This window comes from Hemibagrus wyckioides, linkage group LG05 (assembly GCF_019097595.1).
Source record: "Hemibagrus wyckioides isolate EC202008001 linkage group LG05, SWU_Hwy_1.0, whole genome shotgun sequence".
NCBI classification, from domain to species: domain Eukaryota; kingdom Metazoa; phylum Chordata; class Actinopteri; order Siluriformes; family Bagridae; genus Hemibagrus; species Hemibagrus wyckioides.
The window spans coordinates 23,969,478-23,984,961 of record NC_080714.1 but is presented as its reverse complement, the minus strand read 5'-3'; the positions used below and the strand labels follow the sequence as shown (position 1 = coordinate 23,984,961).

Genomic DNA, 15,484 nt, shown 5'->3' with positions numbered 1-15,484 from the left:
AGATATATATATATATATATATATATATATATATATATATATATATATATATATATATATATATATATATATATATATATATATATATATGGGCAGAGTCATGAAGTACTTGGTCTACATTTCCATACAGATTTCATTAGATGTTGAAATCTGTATAGAAATGTAGACCAAGTACTTCATGACTCCGCCCACTTCACACAGCACTGTCTTTTGGAAGTGAAGTGCCACTCAGTTGGGGGGGGACATGGAACAGAAAATGAAGAGATGAAGCAGAAAATGGACCACGATGAAAAGCAAAGCCTGCATAGTGTTGATTTTATCTCCTATTTTTTTTCTTTTTTTAATGGAAAAACACTTTTTTTTATCAGTGTCTTGAGTCATGCCACACTGGAGCATGTTCACTGTCCACTCACAGTCCTAAGCTGTACTCAGGTTTTGGAAGAGCAGAGTAAATTCTTAGTGTCACTGTAGGAGGTGTTTCTCGTTCTAATGAAAGGACGTCCCCTTAACGTTTCCTATTCCGATCATGGTTTCAACAAGCTTATCAGAATTTTTGCTAAAAAATAACTTGAATATTTACAGCAGGTCTTAAGGAGTTATACTGTCAATTTTTATTTGTGGACAGAATGCCTTTTTCCATTGTCATGTTTGTCTCCCATTTTGTTTGCATTTCTATCTGTCACTGACTCTCCATACAGAGGTGGCATGTTTGGATAAACCTATGGTTTATCATCTATCTATCATCTATCAGTCCTGCTATTGAATCTAAATTTTTTTTAATAAAAAAGCAATTCATCAAAAAAACATCTGTAGTTTCGCCAGACGGGGTGCAGTCAGGCTCGAGAAATAGGCTTGCTTATGATTCACTTCACAAGTGACAGAGGGCTTAAAAATGTATAGGCTCTCCTTTAAAAGTTTTAAATCTCTTATTTGATATACATCACCATTTGGTGCCAAAATGCTGTTAGAAGTCTGAAATGAACTTTGAACAGACTTGAGTGTAATATTAACACACCAGACAACAGCAATAAAAACCTTTGTATATTTTTGTATTGTATTTTATATCTCAGGCCTCCAATATAGTGAAAAATAAATGAAACTCCATGCCAAGATAAGTTTGTACAAGGGTATAGCGCTGAATTGGACATTATCAAAAATACATTATCAAAAATAAGTTTCTTTGAAACGTCCATTTTCTTAAAACCCATCAGAGGAAGAATACTGATCCAGCCCCTTGTTTGTGCCAAATCACGACTAGCACCACGTTTTCTGTGCTTACACCAGCACGCCTATTCAGAATGTTTATAAACACAGGAACTGACAATGTAGTCCTTCCTGAGCGGTGCGTCTCAGTGCTGCATGTCCCAGATCTGCTGCGGCCGGAGTGTGATGTGGTTGTGGTGCAGCGTCCTCAGCTCTGTTAGCCGACCGAGCAGCCTGCCGAAACGGCATGACCCGTGAGTCGTACCCTGCCAATTCCTGCACACCTTAGAGAGCAGCTCCAGAACAAATTCCTGCAGGTTCTCTACACAGCTCATTGCACGCAGATACGGTCTGTCTGCCTCACACACAGAGGAAAGAGGGAAAATATCACTACAACATTTACAGTATTCGGCAGACAACCTTATCCAGAGTATCTGATGTACACAGCTGAGCATGTGAGGGTTAAGGGCCTTGCTCAAGGGCCCAACAGTGGCAGTGCTGTCCCTGTTGTATATACAGTCCAGTTCTGTGATTTAACAGGAAGTATTATTTTATTTTGGATTTCACCATAGTGAAATAATGTTTACAGTCATAATGCAACTGGGTTCAAACTGGACCCTTCCTGTTTCATATTTCACAGTAGTGGGGAAAAAACAGATGCTGTGATCTGAAGACTTCTCAGTAAATGAAGTAGAAGTGAAATTGACCTTTTTGGAAAAGCAAGCAGCTTCGAAAAAAAAAGAAATCCATTGTTATGCATCATCACTTTCTGTCTATGTGTGTGTGTGTGTGGTTGGGAGGTTTGTTATGGGTAGATAATGAACGAGGGGTTTTGTGTAGTGCGTCCTGACCCAAAATGGACCACCATGAACTGGATGATTTTCCAATAGGGGTCCCAAATTTGCCAGCAAAAATAAAAGACTGACAGATGCACATTGTTGTTACACAGGAACCACAGCATACAAAGTCCTCTGTCCTAAAGACTCTTCCATGAATGTAAGACAAAGAGCTAAAACTGGAGACTCTTTGCATAAATGTTACATACATCTCTCTTGATCTCTATCTACAAAATGCATTCTTATATGATTTTTGTTGTTATTACTTTCAGGTTATGTGGCATGTGCACCACAGACATCCATATGAATGAGTTGTTGCTCTAGAACTGATTACATGTTAGAATGAGCCTTGGTGCTGGAAATACAGTCAGAGATGCTGTTATGGAAACTCGAATAAATATTGCATGTAATCATTTAAATACCTCTTAAACCCACGGATTATTATTTGGCTATTTGTTAAATAATAAATAATACATTTCACAAAATCTTGCACGCACAGCAGAAGCAAGACATAAACATTTGACAGATATCTGAAAGTTATTATTACTACATCGAATAAAAAGAGACTGATGAAAAACAACAGACCTGAGCACAGCACTGATGTAGCAACGAGAAGAGCGTATTCAGTATCCGTCACTGAGATGGCTGCCATACTGTGGAAGAAATTCAGCACTGGCCCCAAGAGTTCCTCACTCATCCCTGTCCACAGAAAAAGACCAGAAACAGGACATCATCTAATGCGTTCCTTGGCTCTCTGGAGTTGAGAGTTTTCAAAATAAAAAATAAAAAATTATGACTGTTATGACATTTCACCTCATTTTTAAGCTAATTAAGCTAACAGCACTACACTAATGTTACCAGATAAGTAGTTAGCTTAGCTGCTTAGCTAACGTTACCTCAGCATCAGTAACTAGCCTGATTTGTTTTTAACAAGCTAGTTAATGTTTGTCTAAATGCTGTGCAAATATATCCCCAAAGTAGCAAGATAGCTCACATTATTCCAAGTATTTATACTGAGTAAACAAGTAGACAAGCTAGATAACATTATTATATTGTGTAAACAGTTAGCCAGGGTATTAGCCACCAGCAAGAAACATTTCTTCCCTACATTTTCTCCTGATCAATAAAATATAGCTATAATCTATCATTTTTCACCTATCTAAATACCTTTGGACAACCTAATAATGCAATAAAGCTATCAGTAAAGAATATTACAAGAATAAATATTAGAGTTCCACGTGTAAAAGAACTGATTAGCTATTATTTGGTAATATTAGCTAAACACAGCACTGTTACCAGATAAGCAGTTACTACTTCGGCAGTACCTGTTTGACTATCAAGCTGAACAGTGACAGGTTAGGTATCAAGTGTTTTACTGTGTAAACAAGTAGGTAAGGTTGATAGCAAGCAAACTTACATTATAAACAGGTAGCCTATCTACACTATATTGCCAAAAGTTTTGGGACACCCTATAAAATCATTGAATTTAGGTAAGGCTTGGCCCCTTTGACCCAGTGAATGGAACTATTAATGCTTCAGCATACCAAGACATTTTGGACAATTTCATGCTCCCAACTTTGGGGATGGCCCATTCCTGTTCCAACATCAACCAGTGCACAAAGCAAGGTCCATAAAGACATGGATGAGTGAGTTTGGTGTGGAGGAACTTGATTGGCCTGCACAGAGTCCTGACCTCAACCCAATAGAACACCTTTGGGATAAATTGGAGACTGCGAGTCAAGCATTCTCGTCCAACATCAGTGCCTGACCTCACAAATGTGCTTCTAGAGGAATGGTCAAAACTTCCCATAAACACATTTGTAAACCTTGTGGAAAGCCTTCCCAGAAGAACTGATGTTATAGCTGCAAAGGACGGGCCAACTTCATATTACATTTACGTGCAGGTAAAAGCAGATGTCCCAAAACTTTTGGTAACATAGTGTATCAATCTAGCAAGCTAGCTATATATATTAGCCAAGAATAAATTGTTAACAATACAATATGTCCCAAAGGCATATATTTCACTGGTGTTGAGATAGGTTTCTGTCTTTTAAGTTAAGATACTCATAAAACATGTTATTAAACTGTTAAAGATGTTATTCTGCATAACTCAATATAAAAGAGCATTTTATAGTAGCAAACAGTCACCTGAGTTTAGCAGCATCTCATGACTGCTAGTCTTAGACTGTGAGGTTTTCACCCAGCTGTGAGTGGAGTCACCCGCACTGCCAGGATACAGAGCTGATGAGAAAGAGACTCAACCTTAGTGAGATATAAATATAAATGCTTTGCTTGTTTGGACTCCTGAGTAGTGAGCACACAGATCAATGCAGCCTTACATGAGCTGTACAGGGACGGATTCTCAGTGTACTGTTGAGCCAAGAGCAGGAACATGACCTCCACGGATGAGCTGGAGAGAAGAATGCTCTGATCAGCACTGTCCAAGAGCTCAAACCCTGAACAAGCAAACAAACATCAAACACAGATTAGCTAATCAGTCCTGTTCTGATGTCATAGGATTTGTATTGATTATGTGTAAAATCGTCGTGTTCGAACCAGGTATGCTCTTTGAGAATTGCAGAAGTCTTTCTATTTCAAGAGGGGTCAAATCGGTCAAACGATCAGCACTGTCTTGTAAACAGGACCACTGGGACACCTGAAATCAGAATATTATAATTAAGTCCGTGGACAGGATTTTCCCAAACATAATCCTGTTGTGGATTTTTGACTGACAATTTTCAGTTCAGGTATCAGAGCCCACAGTATGTTAGAACAGAAAAAACACCAAAATATAACCAGAATCGGGAAATGTGGGAAATTCCAAGAGCAAAACTTAATTGATACTAAAGCTCAAAGTCCAAATATATAACTAACAACCACTTAAGCTGCAGTACAGGTCCTCACAACAATAGCGTAAGATTAGCATGTATACCTTTGTTTATTTGTGCTAGTTACCTTTGATTCCTCTCAACTCTTAAGTTTTGTTATTGAATAATTTAGTTTGGGTGTCTCCGTAAAAAAAAGAATTATACCAATTCCATTTACAGCTATGGTCCAAGTATGGATTATGCTAGGTTATATGTGTAACAGAACAGCAAACTCTAAAAATATCCGTCTGACTTCAGCTTGATAGCAAACCTTAAAATGTATTAGTTACTGCTAGGTTAAGCATCAAGTATTTTTCTGTGTAAACAAGTAGGCAAGGTTGCTAGCAGGCTAACTAACATTAGGCCATGTAATATATTATGTAAATGGGTAGCTTATCTATCTATCTATCTATCTATCTATCTATCTATCTATCTATCTATCTATCTATCTATCTATCTATCTATCTATCTATCTATCTATCTATCTACTAGAGATTATGTTAAACATGCCTGGGACTTCACTTAATCAGTAACCTAATCAGTGAAATGACGCACACTACAGCCATGCTGACATACCCAGAAACGAGTGCCATCATGAGCTCTGTACCGACGATAAGCTTCCACAATTCTGTTCAGGACACACTTCTGCTCTCTGGAAAATCCTGATGGCACCTTAAACACACAGAAATCCAAACAAGACAGCCATGCTTAGAGAGAAACTCAGAATTGAAATACAGACAAGTTACAAATATCAGTAATAACAAAAACATTTATGCTGTCTGTCGTGTGGAAGTGATAAGTTGAAGCAACCCAGACTATTCACAGTCTTATGCCACGTTTCCAAGAGGCTTGATCAGCAAACCCCTGCTTTCTTAACACTCAGTGTGACATCATGGAGTCTGGAGGTATAAATTATCATCATAATTTAAAGAAACTTGGTGTGATGGAAGCATAAAGGAAGCCAATCTTATAATGACTTGATTACTAGTAGACATCTCTGGACCTTCGTCTCATGATGCCACCCGTGTGAATCAATGTGTTTAGATAGTGGGGATGTTCCCACCATTCAGTAGAAATGATGAAGTCCATGAGAAGATTTGCTAAAGTCACTTTAAGTCCATTTTTCTGGGAAAGAAAACAATAGACTGAAGTTGCTCTACAGGATGTTAGTACGAATTCCAAACAATGACATGAATCCAGCGATTGTCTGAAGATCTCTTCAGAAAAGTAGCTCTTGTGGAGATTAGAAATGTAGCTCCTACCCGTGCTGGTGCGGGAAGTCTGCTGGTAGAGGACACATTTCTGCTTTCATTGCTTTCCTCATCCTCGGTAGCAAGAAGTGAAAGCGAGTCTCCTCGGTGCTTGGCCCCCTTTCTTAATCTCTTTGACTGGCATTGCACCTCAGTCAGCAGACCTGTTGGAACACATCAAAGGGGCTGAAGAGCACTTTCTCATTCTGTTTCATCTTCTAGCAGATACACACATACACTTAGTGGCCAGATTATTAGGTACCTACATTCAGGGCTGTATTAGCCTAACTGGTGAATATATGAGGCTCCACTATTAATATGCCAGTATGTGAAAGCTCTCACATGGGGTAAACATCCAACATATTTCATGAAGAAAAGATACCGAAGGATTAGCAAACCATTCTCGAACCTCTTATACTTTTATATGTAAGGAGTAAAATTATTGTGAGTACTGGCCCACCTCAGGAGCATGATCCTGGACTATAACCACTTGGCTTAACCCCTTATAATACATGCACTGGCCATTTTATCAGGTACACAATCAATCATACAGGTGCAGGTATAAAAATTACAGAGATACAATTAACAGCTTGTGTTTATTGTCCTCTAGCTTTCATCTAGTTTTCATTCTCTTAGTGTTCAATGCTGCTACACTTGTGCCAGCACTACACACACTATCATGTCACAGGTGTGCAGGGAATGATCTACGATCCAGATAATATCTGGTCAGTAAGGGTCTTTTCCAATGATGGATGGTGTAGAGGCGAGCTGGCAAATTCTACCTAGCAACAGACTGCAACTGTAGACCTACAATGAGCATGGACTTTATATGATAGATTTACCTCTTAATATGGCCAATTATATATAGATATACACTATATTGCCAAAAGTATTCGCTCACCTGCCTTGACTCGCATATGAACTTAAGTGACATCCCATTCCTAATCCATAGGGTTCAATATGACGTCGGTCCACCCTTTGCAGCTATAACAGCTTCAACTCTTCTGGGAAGGCTGTCCACAAGGTTTAGGAGTGTGTTTATGGGAATTTTTGGCCATTCTTCCAGAAGCGCATTTGTGAGGTCACACACTGATGTTGGACGAGAAGGCCTGGCTCTCAGTCTCCGCTCTAATTCATCCCAAAGGTGTTCTATCGGGTTGAGGTCAGGACTCTGTGCAGGCCAGTCAAGTTCATCCACACCAGACTCTGTCATCCATGTCTTTATGGACCTTGCTTTGTGCACTGGTGCACAGTCATGTTGGAAGAGGAAGGGGCCAGCTCCAAACTGTTCCCACAAAGTTGGGAGCATGGAATTGTCCAAAATGTCTTGGTATGCTGAAGCATTCAGAGTTCCTTTCACTGGAACTAAGGGGCCAAGCCCAGCTCCTGAAAAACAACCCCACACCATAATCCCCCCTCCACCAAACTTTACACTTGGCACAATGCAGTCAGACAAGTACCGTTCTCCTGGCAACCACCAAACCCAGACTCGTCCATCAGATTGCCAGATGGAGAAGCGCGATTCGTCACTCCAGAGAACGCGTCTCCACTGCTCTAGAGTCCAGTGGCGGCGTGCTTTACACCACTGCATCCGACGCTTTGCATTGCACTTGGTGATGTATGGCTTGGATGCAGCTGCTCGGCCATGGAAACCCATTCCATGAAGCTCTCTGCGCACTGTTCTTGAGCTAATCTGAAGGCCACATGAAGTTTGGAGGTCTGTAGCGATTGACTCTGCAGAAAGTTGGCGACCTCTTTGCACTATGCAAAGAGCACTTTGCACTATGCACTTTGCATCCGCTTACCCCGCTCCGTCAGTTTACGTGGCCTACCACTTCGTGGCTGAGTTGCTGTCGTTCCCAAACACTTCCACGTTCTTATAATACAGCTGACAGTTGACTGTGGAATATTTAGGAGCGAGGAAATTTCACGACTGGATTTGTTGCACAGGTGGCATCCTATCACAGTTCCACGCTGGAATTCACTGAGCTCCTGAGAGCGACCCATTCTTTCACAAATGTTTTTAAAAACAGTCTGCATGCCTAGGTGCTTGATTTTATACACCTGTGGCCATGGAAGTGATTGGAACACCTGATTCTGATTATTTGGATGGGTGAGCGAATACTTTTGGCAATATAGTGTATCATAAGTGTGGCTAACACAATGGCCAAATGAGTGTACTATATATGTAAGATTGAACCAGTGCGATTAATATTTCAGCTCAACATGAAACCATTACAACATAAGTAGTCTTTAGTCTGCCTCCTAGTTTGTTAAAGCTGATATGTAACAGATTTGTTATGCATGCTAGATGAATCATTTATGTCTGACATAGAGAACATCTACAGGAAGTATTCATTCTCGTGGGAGCCAAAGCTGGAACGTAACTCACTTCCTGCATGACATCACTTCGATTTTATTTCGTTCACTAGTTCTCAGAGGAAGACAGGATTAAACACAGCACCGTCTGTAAGATATACACTTAACACCCACATGATTCATAATAAAAAATCTATACCACAAAAACACATCAATGCCAACCATCTGTAGAGGAACTTCCACAGCTTTATATGTATAAATTGGAAATGAATCAAATTCAGGGGGTAATAACAACTTCGGTTCACGTCCGTCTGCATCACAACACCCCATCACTGATTATTTTCCTATAACAGCACTTCATGTTATGTTTTGTTCCTTACATCATCAACAATTCACAAGCTGAAAGAACACAGTCTGTGACTCACACTCGGCTAGCATGCCGACGGCTCTGCACTTGCGCAGTCGGCAGTCTTGACACTTGCGACGCATGTACATGTCCATCTCACAGCTGCCACCACTCTTACAACGATACACAGCCTTCTTGGTAACGCTGCGCCTAAAGAAGCCTGGAAATGACACAGGAGTTGTATTTGTTTAGCAAATGTTGCAACTTCTGTAGAAATGTCGGAGTAGAACAAGAAGAACTGCCAAAATCCAGACCAGCATAAAGTTTTATTATCCGACGACTGACTGTGAAAAGTACTAAAGATGTACAATGGATACTTGAAAAATGAGTACATTAGTTTGCTCCAAAATGCAACAAAATCCACATTTTATGTTTTAAATAAATTCTCAATGGTTTTGCAGTTATCAATGATAAATAGTAGGACATATTTATTCCTTCTATATTTTTTTCAGGTTTAAAATGATGCCATATACCTTTAGAATACATTTTCCAGTTAAATTCACAATATAATGTACCAAAAATCAATAATTAATTCATAATTTTTTTTGAACTCCCATGAGCACAAATCAGCTTATCACCTTTGCAGCCTTCACAGGTCAGAGCATTGTAGTGGTATCCTGAAGCTTTGTCCCCACACACCACACACAGTTCATCCTGACCCTTAACCCGAGCTCCAGGCCCCAGTCGGGGTCTCTTCATGCCTGGGGTTGTAACCATGCTGCCTCTCGTTTGCCCGTGCAGCAGTTCCACATCTGCTTGACATGGAGGCTCCGGATACTGCGGGCTATACGGATAGGCTGGGGTACATGGTTGAGAGCTGGGGGGTCCGTACACAGAGACTTGCACGTTAGCTGGATTGTAGTGCTGCTGGTTGTAGGGAAAAGCCTGTAGATCAAGATCCTGGTATGAATATCCCAACGGATCCACCAGCACATCTGTGAAAAGTTGAAACACCATATAATGTAATCGTTTTTTTCATATATTTAAAATGCGGCACAATGGGATGAGCAAAAGGAGGTCAGTAAAAAGATTCCGAAATGAGTTTACTAACAGAGTGTAAGGACATGCTCGTCTGGAACGTGATACACATCGGCAGACTGTGATTTTGGAATTATTTTGACGGCTTCAGCGGGACCACTGGGACAATAAAAGACTCCAAGCAAGACCTTGTGAACCAGCGAGTGACTCTGGAAACAGGATGCAGCTGAAGAGCTTGGTGAGGTTTATGATATTAGCCTGCGTTGGTTTTGACCTTTAATGATCACGCAGAATCGATAAAGGCAGAAACTCAAGCCTTATGGGAACAGGCTCAGGGATTTGTGAACCATTTCACAAGTGATTCCACGGAGAGAACACGTGTTACTGCTGGCACGACTTCTGAAGCACAGCTGTGCAGCAAGACAGGATTGCTCTGATTCACACCTACACTGTTTTGCTTTGAGTTGTAGTAAGAAAAGAACGACAAACTCTAAACTGATTTATATAAAGTAGTCTATGGGCAGCTGCTGAATCATGTTAAGATCATTTTTCCTATATGCAACTACAGCCATCCACCCATCCATTTATCCCTCCAGCAATCTATCTATCCATTTTCTACACCACATACCCTTGGAGCCTGGAACCTATCACAGGAGACTCAGGGCACAGAGCAGGGGTCACCCCCCTGAACTCCAGGTACAGGCTTCCAACCCATTACAGGGCATAATCTCACACACACTTACACACTCATTCACACACTACACACAATTTAGAGATGCCAATCAGTGTAAAACTCATGTCTTTTGAACTCTAGGGAAGAAAACCCAAAAGAAACCCCTGAAGCATGGGGATAACATGCAAGCTCCACACACAGAGCAGAGGCAGTTTCAGGCTAACTTCTAACCACTAAACCATCATATAATCTTAAAGTATGAGTCAGACCTGAGACAAAGGTGTTGTTATGTAACCTTCAAAGGCAGGAGCCATAACCAATTTTTTTCAGTGTCTTACATTTTTCCCACGTTTTGTGCTTTCTGTGTGTGATCACACCTACACAACTATGTTGGTAGTTTCCAGATGATTACAAGAAAAAAAACTAGTTCGAAATTCTGGTAACTGCTAATGTTACGGTTTAGCTACAGTAGCTCTTTAAAAACTCCCCGCAGTCTAATGCTTGTTGGATTTCACTGTTTTTCATGTTTTCCGCTCTCTGTTTGTGACAAGGCATCTCATTCATATCACTCAGCCTCCCACTTCCCTTTTCTCCCAGATGTTTTCCGTCTTGTTCAGCCTGGGATTTGTTGTGTGACACGGCTGAGCTCGCATCTGTTTGTAAACTACTGGAGTTCTCTATAAACAGCCATGTTGGTGAACAGTGTTGCTCACGTAATGTAATGTATCCTCTGTCTCCATCCTCATCATATTTTACTATCTTTATATTTGAATCTTATGAATATGAAAATAATCTGGTTGCCTTGTGGCACAGTAAGTAGCATAGATGCCTCACAGGTTGACTCGATCCTGAGCCCAGGTTAATGTTTGTGTGGAGTTTCACATATGTGTGTTTTCTGTGGACTATTTGATTTTCTTCCAACACCCAAAAACATGTTTGTAAGTGAATTGGCGAATGTGTGGGAACATATGTGTGCATGGTGTGAAGAACTGGCAACCCATCCTGGGTGTATTCCTGTCTCACACCCAGAATTCCTGGGATAGGCTTTGGCTCTTCCATGACCGTGACCAGAATAAAGCACAAAAATAAATGAATGGATGGATGGATGGATGGATGAATCGAAGCCTAGCAATCATAAATTATGTAGTTTACTGGTTTTGCTCTCAAGGAAATGTATCTAAAATATTTTGAATGACTTTCCCAGCCAATGAAATAAAATGAAATATAAATAAGTACTGAAGTAAGAACCAAACAACAGAAAAGAAATACTAAAAATATGAAACAGTAAGTTTGTATAAACAGTTCAACAGGAGGATTAACAGGAAGAGCCTTACCATAGTACTGCGGTTCTGCAATGCCGTAAGCGTCTGCTCCAGACAGGTAGCCTCCGGTCATCATGCCCATCTCAGGATCCATCCACTCTCTCATCTCCAGTGCTGATTTCCCCAACTTCGCAGAGACGTTCACGTCTAAGGCAGAACAGGACACAGTTAAGAACTTCTCTGTGTCTCGCAATTTATTTCTTTCGGTTGAAAGAGTAGAACTTTCTGACATGGACCATATCATGTCTGAAGTTGGAGGATCTATATTTAGGGGATGCTTTGATTCAAACCCAGATCATAGAGGTCTAAGGAGGTCAGAGTGCATGGAGACATGGGATAATGAGTGTGAGAATAGGATGGAACGAGTCCCGTGTGTCTCAACAGCTGCTCTGGCGACGGTTTCAGAGAGCGGCTCATGAAACGGAGGCGAGTCCCCGCTGGTCCCTGCAGGTTTGGCTGTGGAGAAGGACGTCCAGCTGGAGACCTTTAATGAACCACCTGAATGTGCGGAGCACCATTCTAGAGAAGGATACATGAAACAAGGCTGTGCTGGGAGCCAAATCTGGCCTTCACAAAGTCGTTTCTGGTGCCGGTTTTACTTATACCTCCGTGACACTACTTTCCTCCTAAAGGCTTCAAATATTCATTCAGTAATCGATGAAAAGATCCAATGATCCACATAAAATAAATCACTGAACTATGAGAGCTTAGAGTGTATTTCCTGTTTTCCAATGTCTTATCTGCTCTCTGTGTGTGTGTGTGTGTGTGTTGATCCACAGTCTATGTCGGTCGATTTGTGCGTCCCGTGGGAGGAGAAAGTGATAGACGGCTCATCTCTGATGCTCTGCTGACTGTTTGCTCTGTTTCACTGTTTGCTACGGCTCTGTTTGTCTTGCAGTTAATATTTGACCCTGAGGATTTAGGATTTGAGGAGCTTCAACTAACCCCTTATCCCACACACACACACACACACACACACAGCTTCAGACTGGACACAGCGAAATCAGACACCCTCCCACAGACCCTTTACATAAAGTATACACACATACACACTATATGTCCATACACACACTACACTATCATGACCATTTGTTTTGTGAGTGGCAATTTGATGCTACTCGCTTGATTCATTATCCGTGTCTCCGTGGGGGAGCCGGTTACGATCGAGCCATTATTAGCATTTCTGAATCCCGATGGAGGGAGGATTTTTGTTATTTCTTTTGCCATCCATCAAAATGACTCGCAGGTCATTTCCTTACAAATCCAACAGAAGGAAAACAGGACCTTTGCCTGGTTGCCGCACACAGCTTCACTTCACACAGGGTGAGAAAGAGCGGGACTGTCGAACTCCCTCCGAGAGGCGAGCGGGTTAAAGAGTTTGAGCGCTCATTCATTTTTCATGAATACCATAAATAGCAATATGTATAGCTTGCTTATTCGTCGGATGAAGGGGCAGGGGTGGTCTTGTGTTGCAAAACCCTTTGGGAGTAGGAGTTGTGTTAGAAGGCAGAGAGAAAAGAGATTAATGATCATGGACTTCCCGAAACGTTTTGGCTGGAGTGTATCAGGCCACGCTTAATAACGCCAGCTTACTACTTGATCATTTAAACTGCCCCATTGAACCACACAACATGCTCAATGCATCCATCCATCCATCTATTTTTTTATGCTCTACAACATAGTTTTGCTCCTATGCTGTTGTGTTTATGGATCCTAACAGGAAGCAGACTCTTAGATTAGAGTGGCCTTGCAGGCTGCATCGGTGTGGGGAGGGAGGAGACTAAAGTCCATGGTCAACGAAAGAGATTTCAGCGGAGAAGATAATCGCTCGTCGTTTTGGTATTCAGAGACCGAAAGCTCCATTAGCACTTTTTTTTTTTTTTAATCCTGATTCGTGACCCTGACAGCGCAGCAGAAAAATGAGGTGTCATAACAGATAACCGACACTAATTGGTTCGTATGAACGTAAACTCTTCGCACATATCTCTCCTCCAGCTCTGCCTTGAACTCTTGTCCCACTGACCTCTTTCATTTAATTTGTATATACTGCTTATGTAAGTAGAACCTCATTTAGCTTTATATACATTGCATTAATGGAGTACAAAATGTTATATGTGACTGCGGATGACAAAACAAAGACAAAAAACATAAAATATAATGACTTTCAGAGAGAGAGAGAGAGGTAGAGAGATTCACTTATGCTGCACAATAATGTGTATAAAATCAGATCATTAACATAAAAATATTCATTAGACGTAATAAGGTTAAACAAATTTCCAAAAAGTGTCTTATTGAAACTTATTTTTTAAAAATTGTATAAAATGAAATTTTTATGCATCAAGACAAATGATTATTATATCCGTATATAAACGTACAGTAATATAGTATGTTGCTGTTTCTCAAAAATGCTAAACATCTGTATGCTTTTTAAATTCCAGCACCAGAGACCACACACACACACACCATCCTGTCCTCATGTGTTAAAGCACACTCCATATCATTACGCAGAATTTTATTTACACCCGTATTAATACTCAGCTAAACATTTAACACCATAACGTGGAAAACCACAACACTTATCCTACAAATAAAAAGGTGTGTAAACGTAACCGTCTCTTTAAAAATAAGAGCAGGATTTTGGAGTTACTCACCAGCACCAGCTCTGATGTTCTCAGCGTTGGCTCTTCCAATATCCTCTTGATTTGACTCCCCGTACATTTGTAATGCTGACATAGGGCCAGCCTCTGACATCCAACACTCACCAAATACACACACACACACACACACACTGAACAAACAGTGCTTTCTCCCCAATTCAAACTGTTCACTCAAACACATACCAGTGCATGCAACATGCATCACACACACACACACTCACAATAAAGATGACCACAACGTTAAGCTGAATTCTTGTCATGAGATGTTTAATTCATATCTAACGTGATCTGTACAGCAGTATAGAAACAAGATTTTGACACAGTTGATAGAAAATGTGCGAGTCTTTACAAAGATTATTTTTCATTTTTGTATTTAATTCACATTTTATTCACTTATCTTCAGATTTAGTGACTCAACTATTTAGCACCCATCTCGTCTCCCATGTGCACCAGTGAAAACGTCTGAGATGCATGGATTTACTTGAAAGGAGTGAAAGCGAAGGCTTTAGTGTCTCTCATTAGAACATTCCCGGCGGTTCGGTATTTATAAACAGCCCCCCGTTCAGGCTGCTGATGGATGAGCCGTCACTATCTCTGCGCTCTTCCTGCGGCCTCGTGGAGCCCTGCTGCCTTTCTCGCTCCATCCTGGAGTTTCACAATCGCAGCGACACAATCGCACTTGCACTCCCTCACTGTCACTGCACGCACACACACACTCTTCTGACCCTCTTCCTGCCTGGGTGGGCTCTCACCGAGGGCAAGGAGGACATTTTTAAGGTCACACATTCCAACCCAGTTCCCCTAACTCACATGAGACTAACGACAGCGACTCGGCTAATGAGAGGAAACGACACGAGTGCCTTCTTCCAGGAACAACATGCAACCGTGACAGGAATCGTGCCGAGGAAAAGGACTTCCACAGATAAGGAGCGTCCTTTTACAGTTCTGACACCAGTGTTACAGTACCCATGAG

General features: G+C 41.0%; 1 protein-coding gene across 1 annotated transcript; it reads right to left on the bottom strand.

Moving 5' to 3' along the window:
- Positions 1-192: 192 nt before the first annotated feature.
- On the bottom strand, positions 193-14,645 carry nr1h5 (nuclear receptor subfamily 1, group H, member 5). The gene is made up of 11 exons (XM_058389936.1): positions 14,506-14,645; positions 11,867-12,001; positions 9,460-9,816; positions 8,901-9,041; positions 6,169-6,320; positions 5,483-5,578; positions 4,596-4,695; positions 4,379-4,495; positions 4,188-4,280; positions 2,625-2,738; positions 193-1,558 (listed from the first exon to the last, which is right to left on the bottom strand). The coding sequence occupies exons 1-11, from the start codon at positions 14,603-14,605 to the stop codon at positions 1,350-1,352; spliced, it is 1,614 nt and encodes a 537-aa protein (XP_058245919.1). The 5' UTR covers positions 14,606-14,645; the 3' UTR covers positions 193-1,349.
- Between the last annotated feature and the right edge of the window lie 839 nt (positions 14,646-15,484).

What these genes read in the sequence shown, in the direction of transcription:
- nr1h5 (XM_058389936.1), bottom strand. Translation starts at nt 14,605, where the DNA reads ATGTCAGAGGCTGGCCCTATGTCAGCATTACAAATGTACGGGGAGTCA. An exon ending in CGTCGGCATGCTAGCCGAGT is followed by an intron (nt 6,321 to 8,900) that starts GTGAGTCACAGA and finishes GTGTTCCAACAG; the next exon opens with GTCTGCTGACTGAGGTGCAA. An exon ending in GACTTCCCGCACCAGCACGG is followed by an intron (nt 5,579 to 6,168) that starts GTAGGAGCTACA and finishes TGTGTGTTTAAG; the next exon opens with GTGCCATCAGGATTTTCCAG.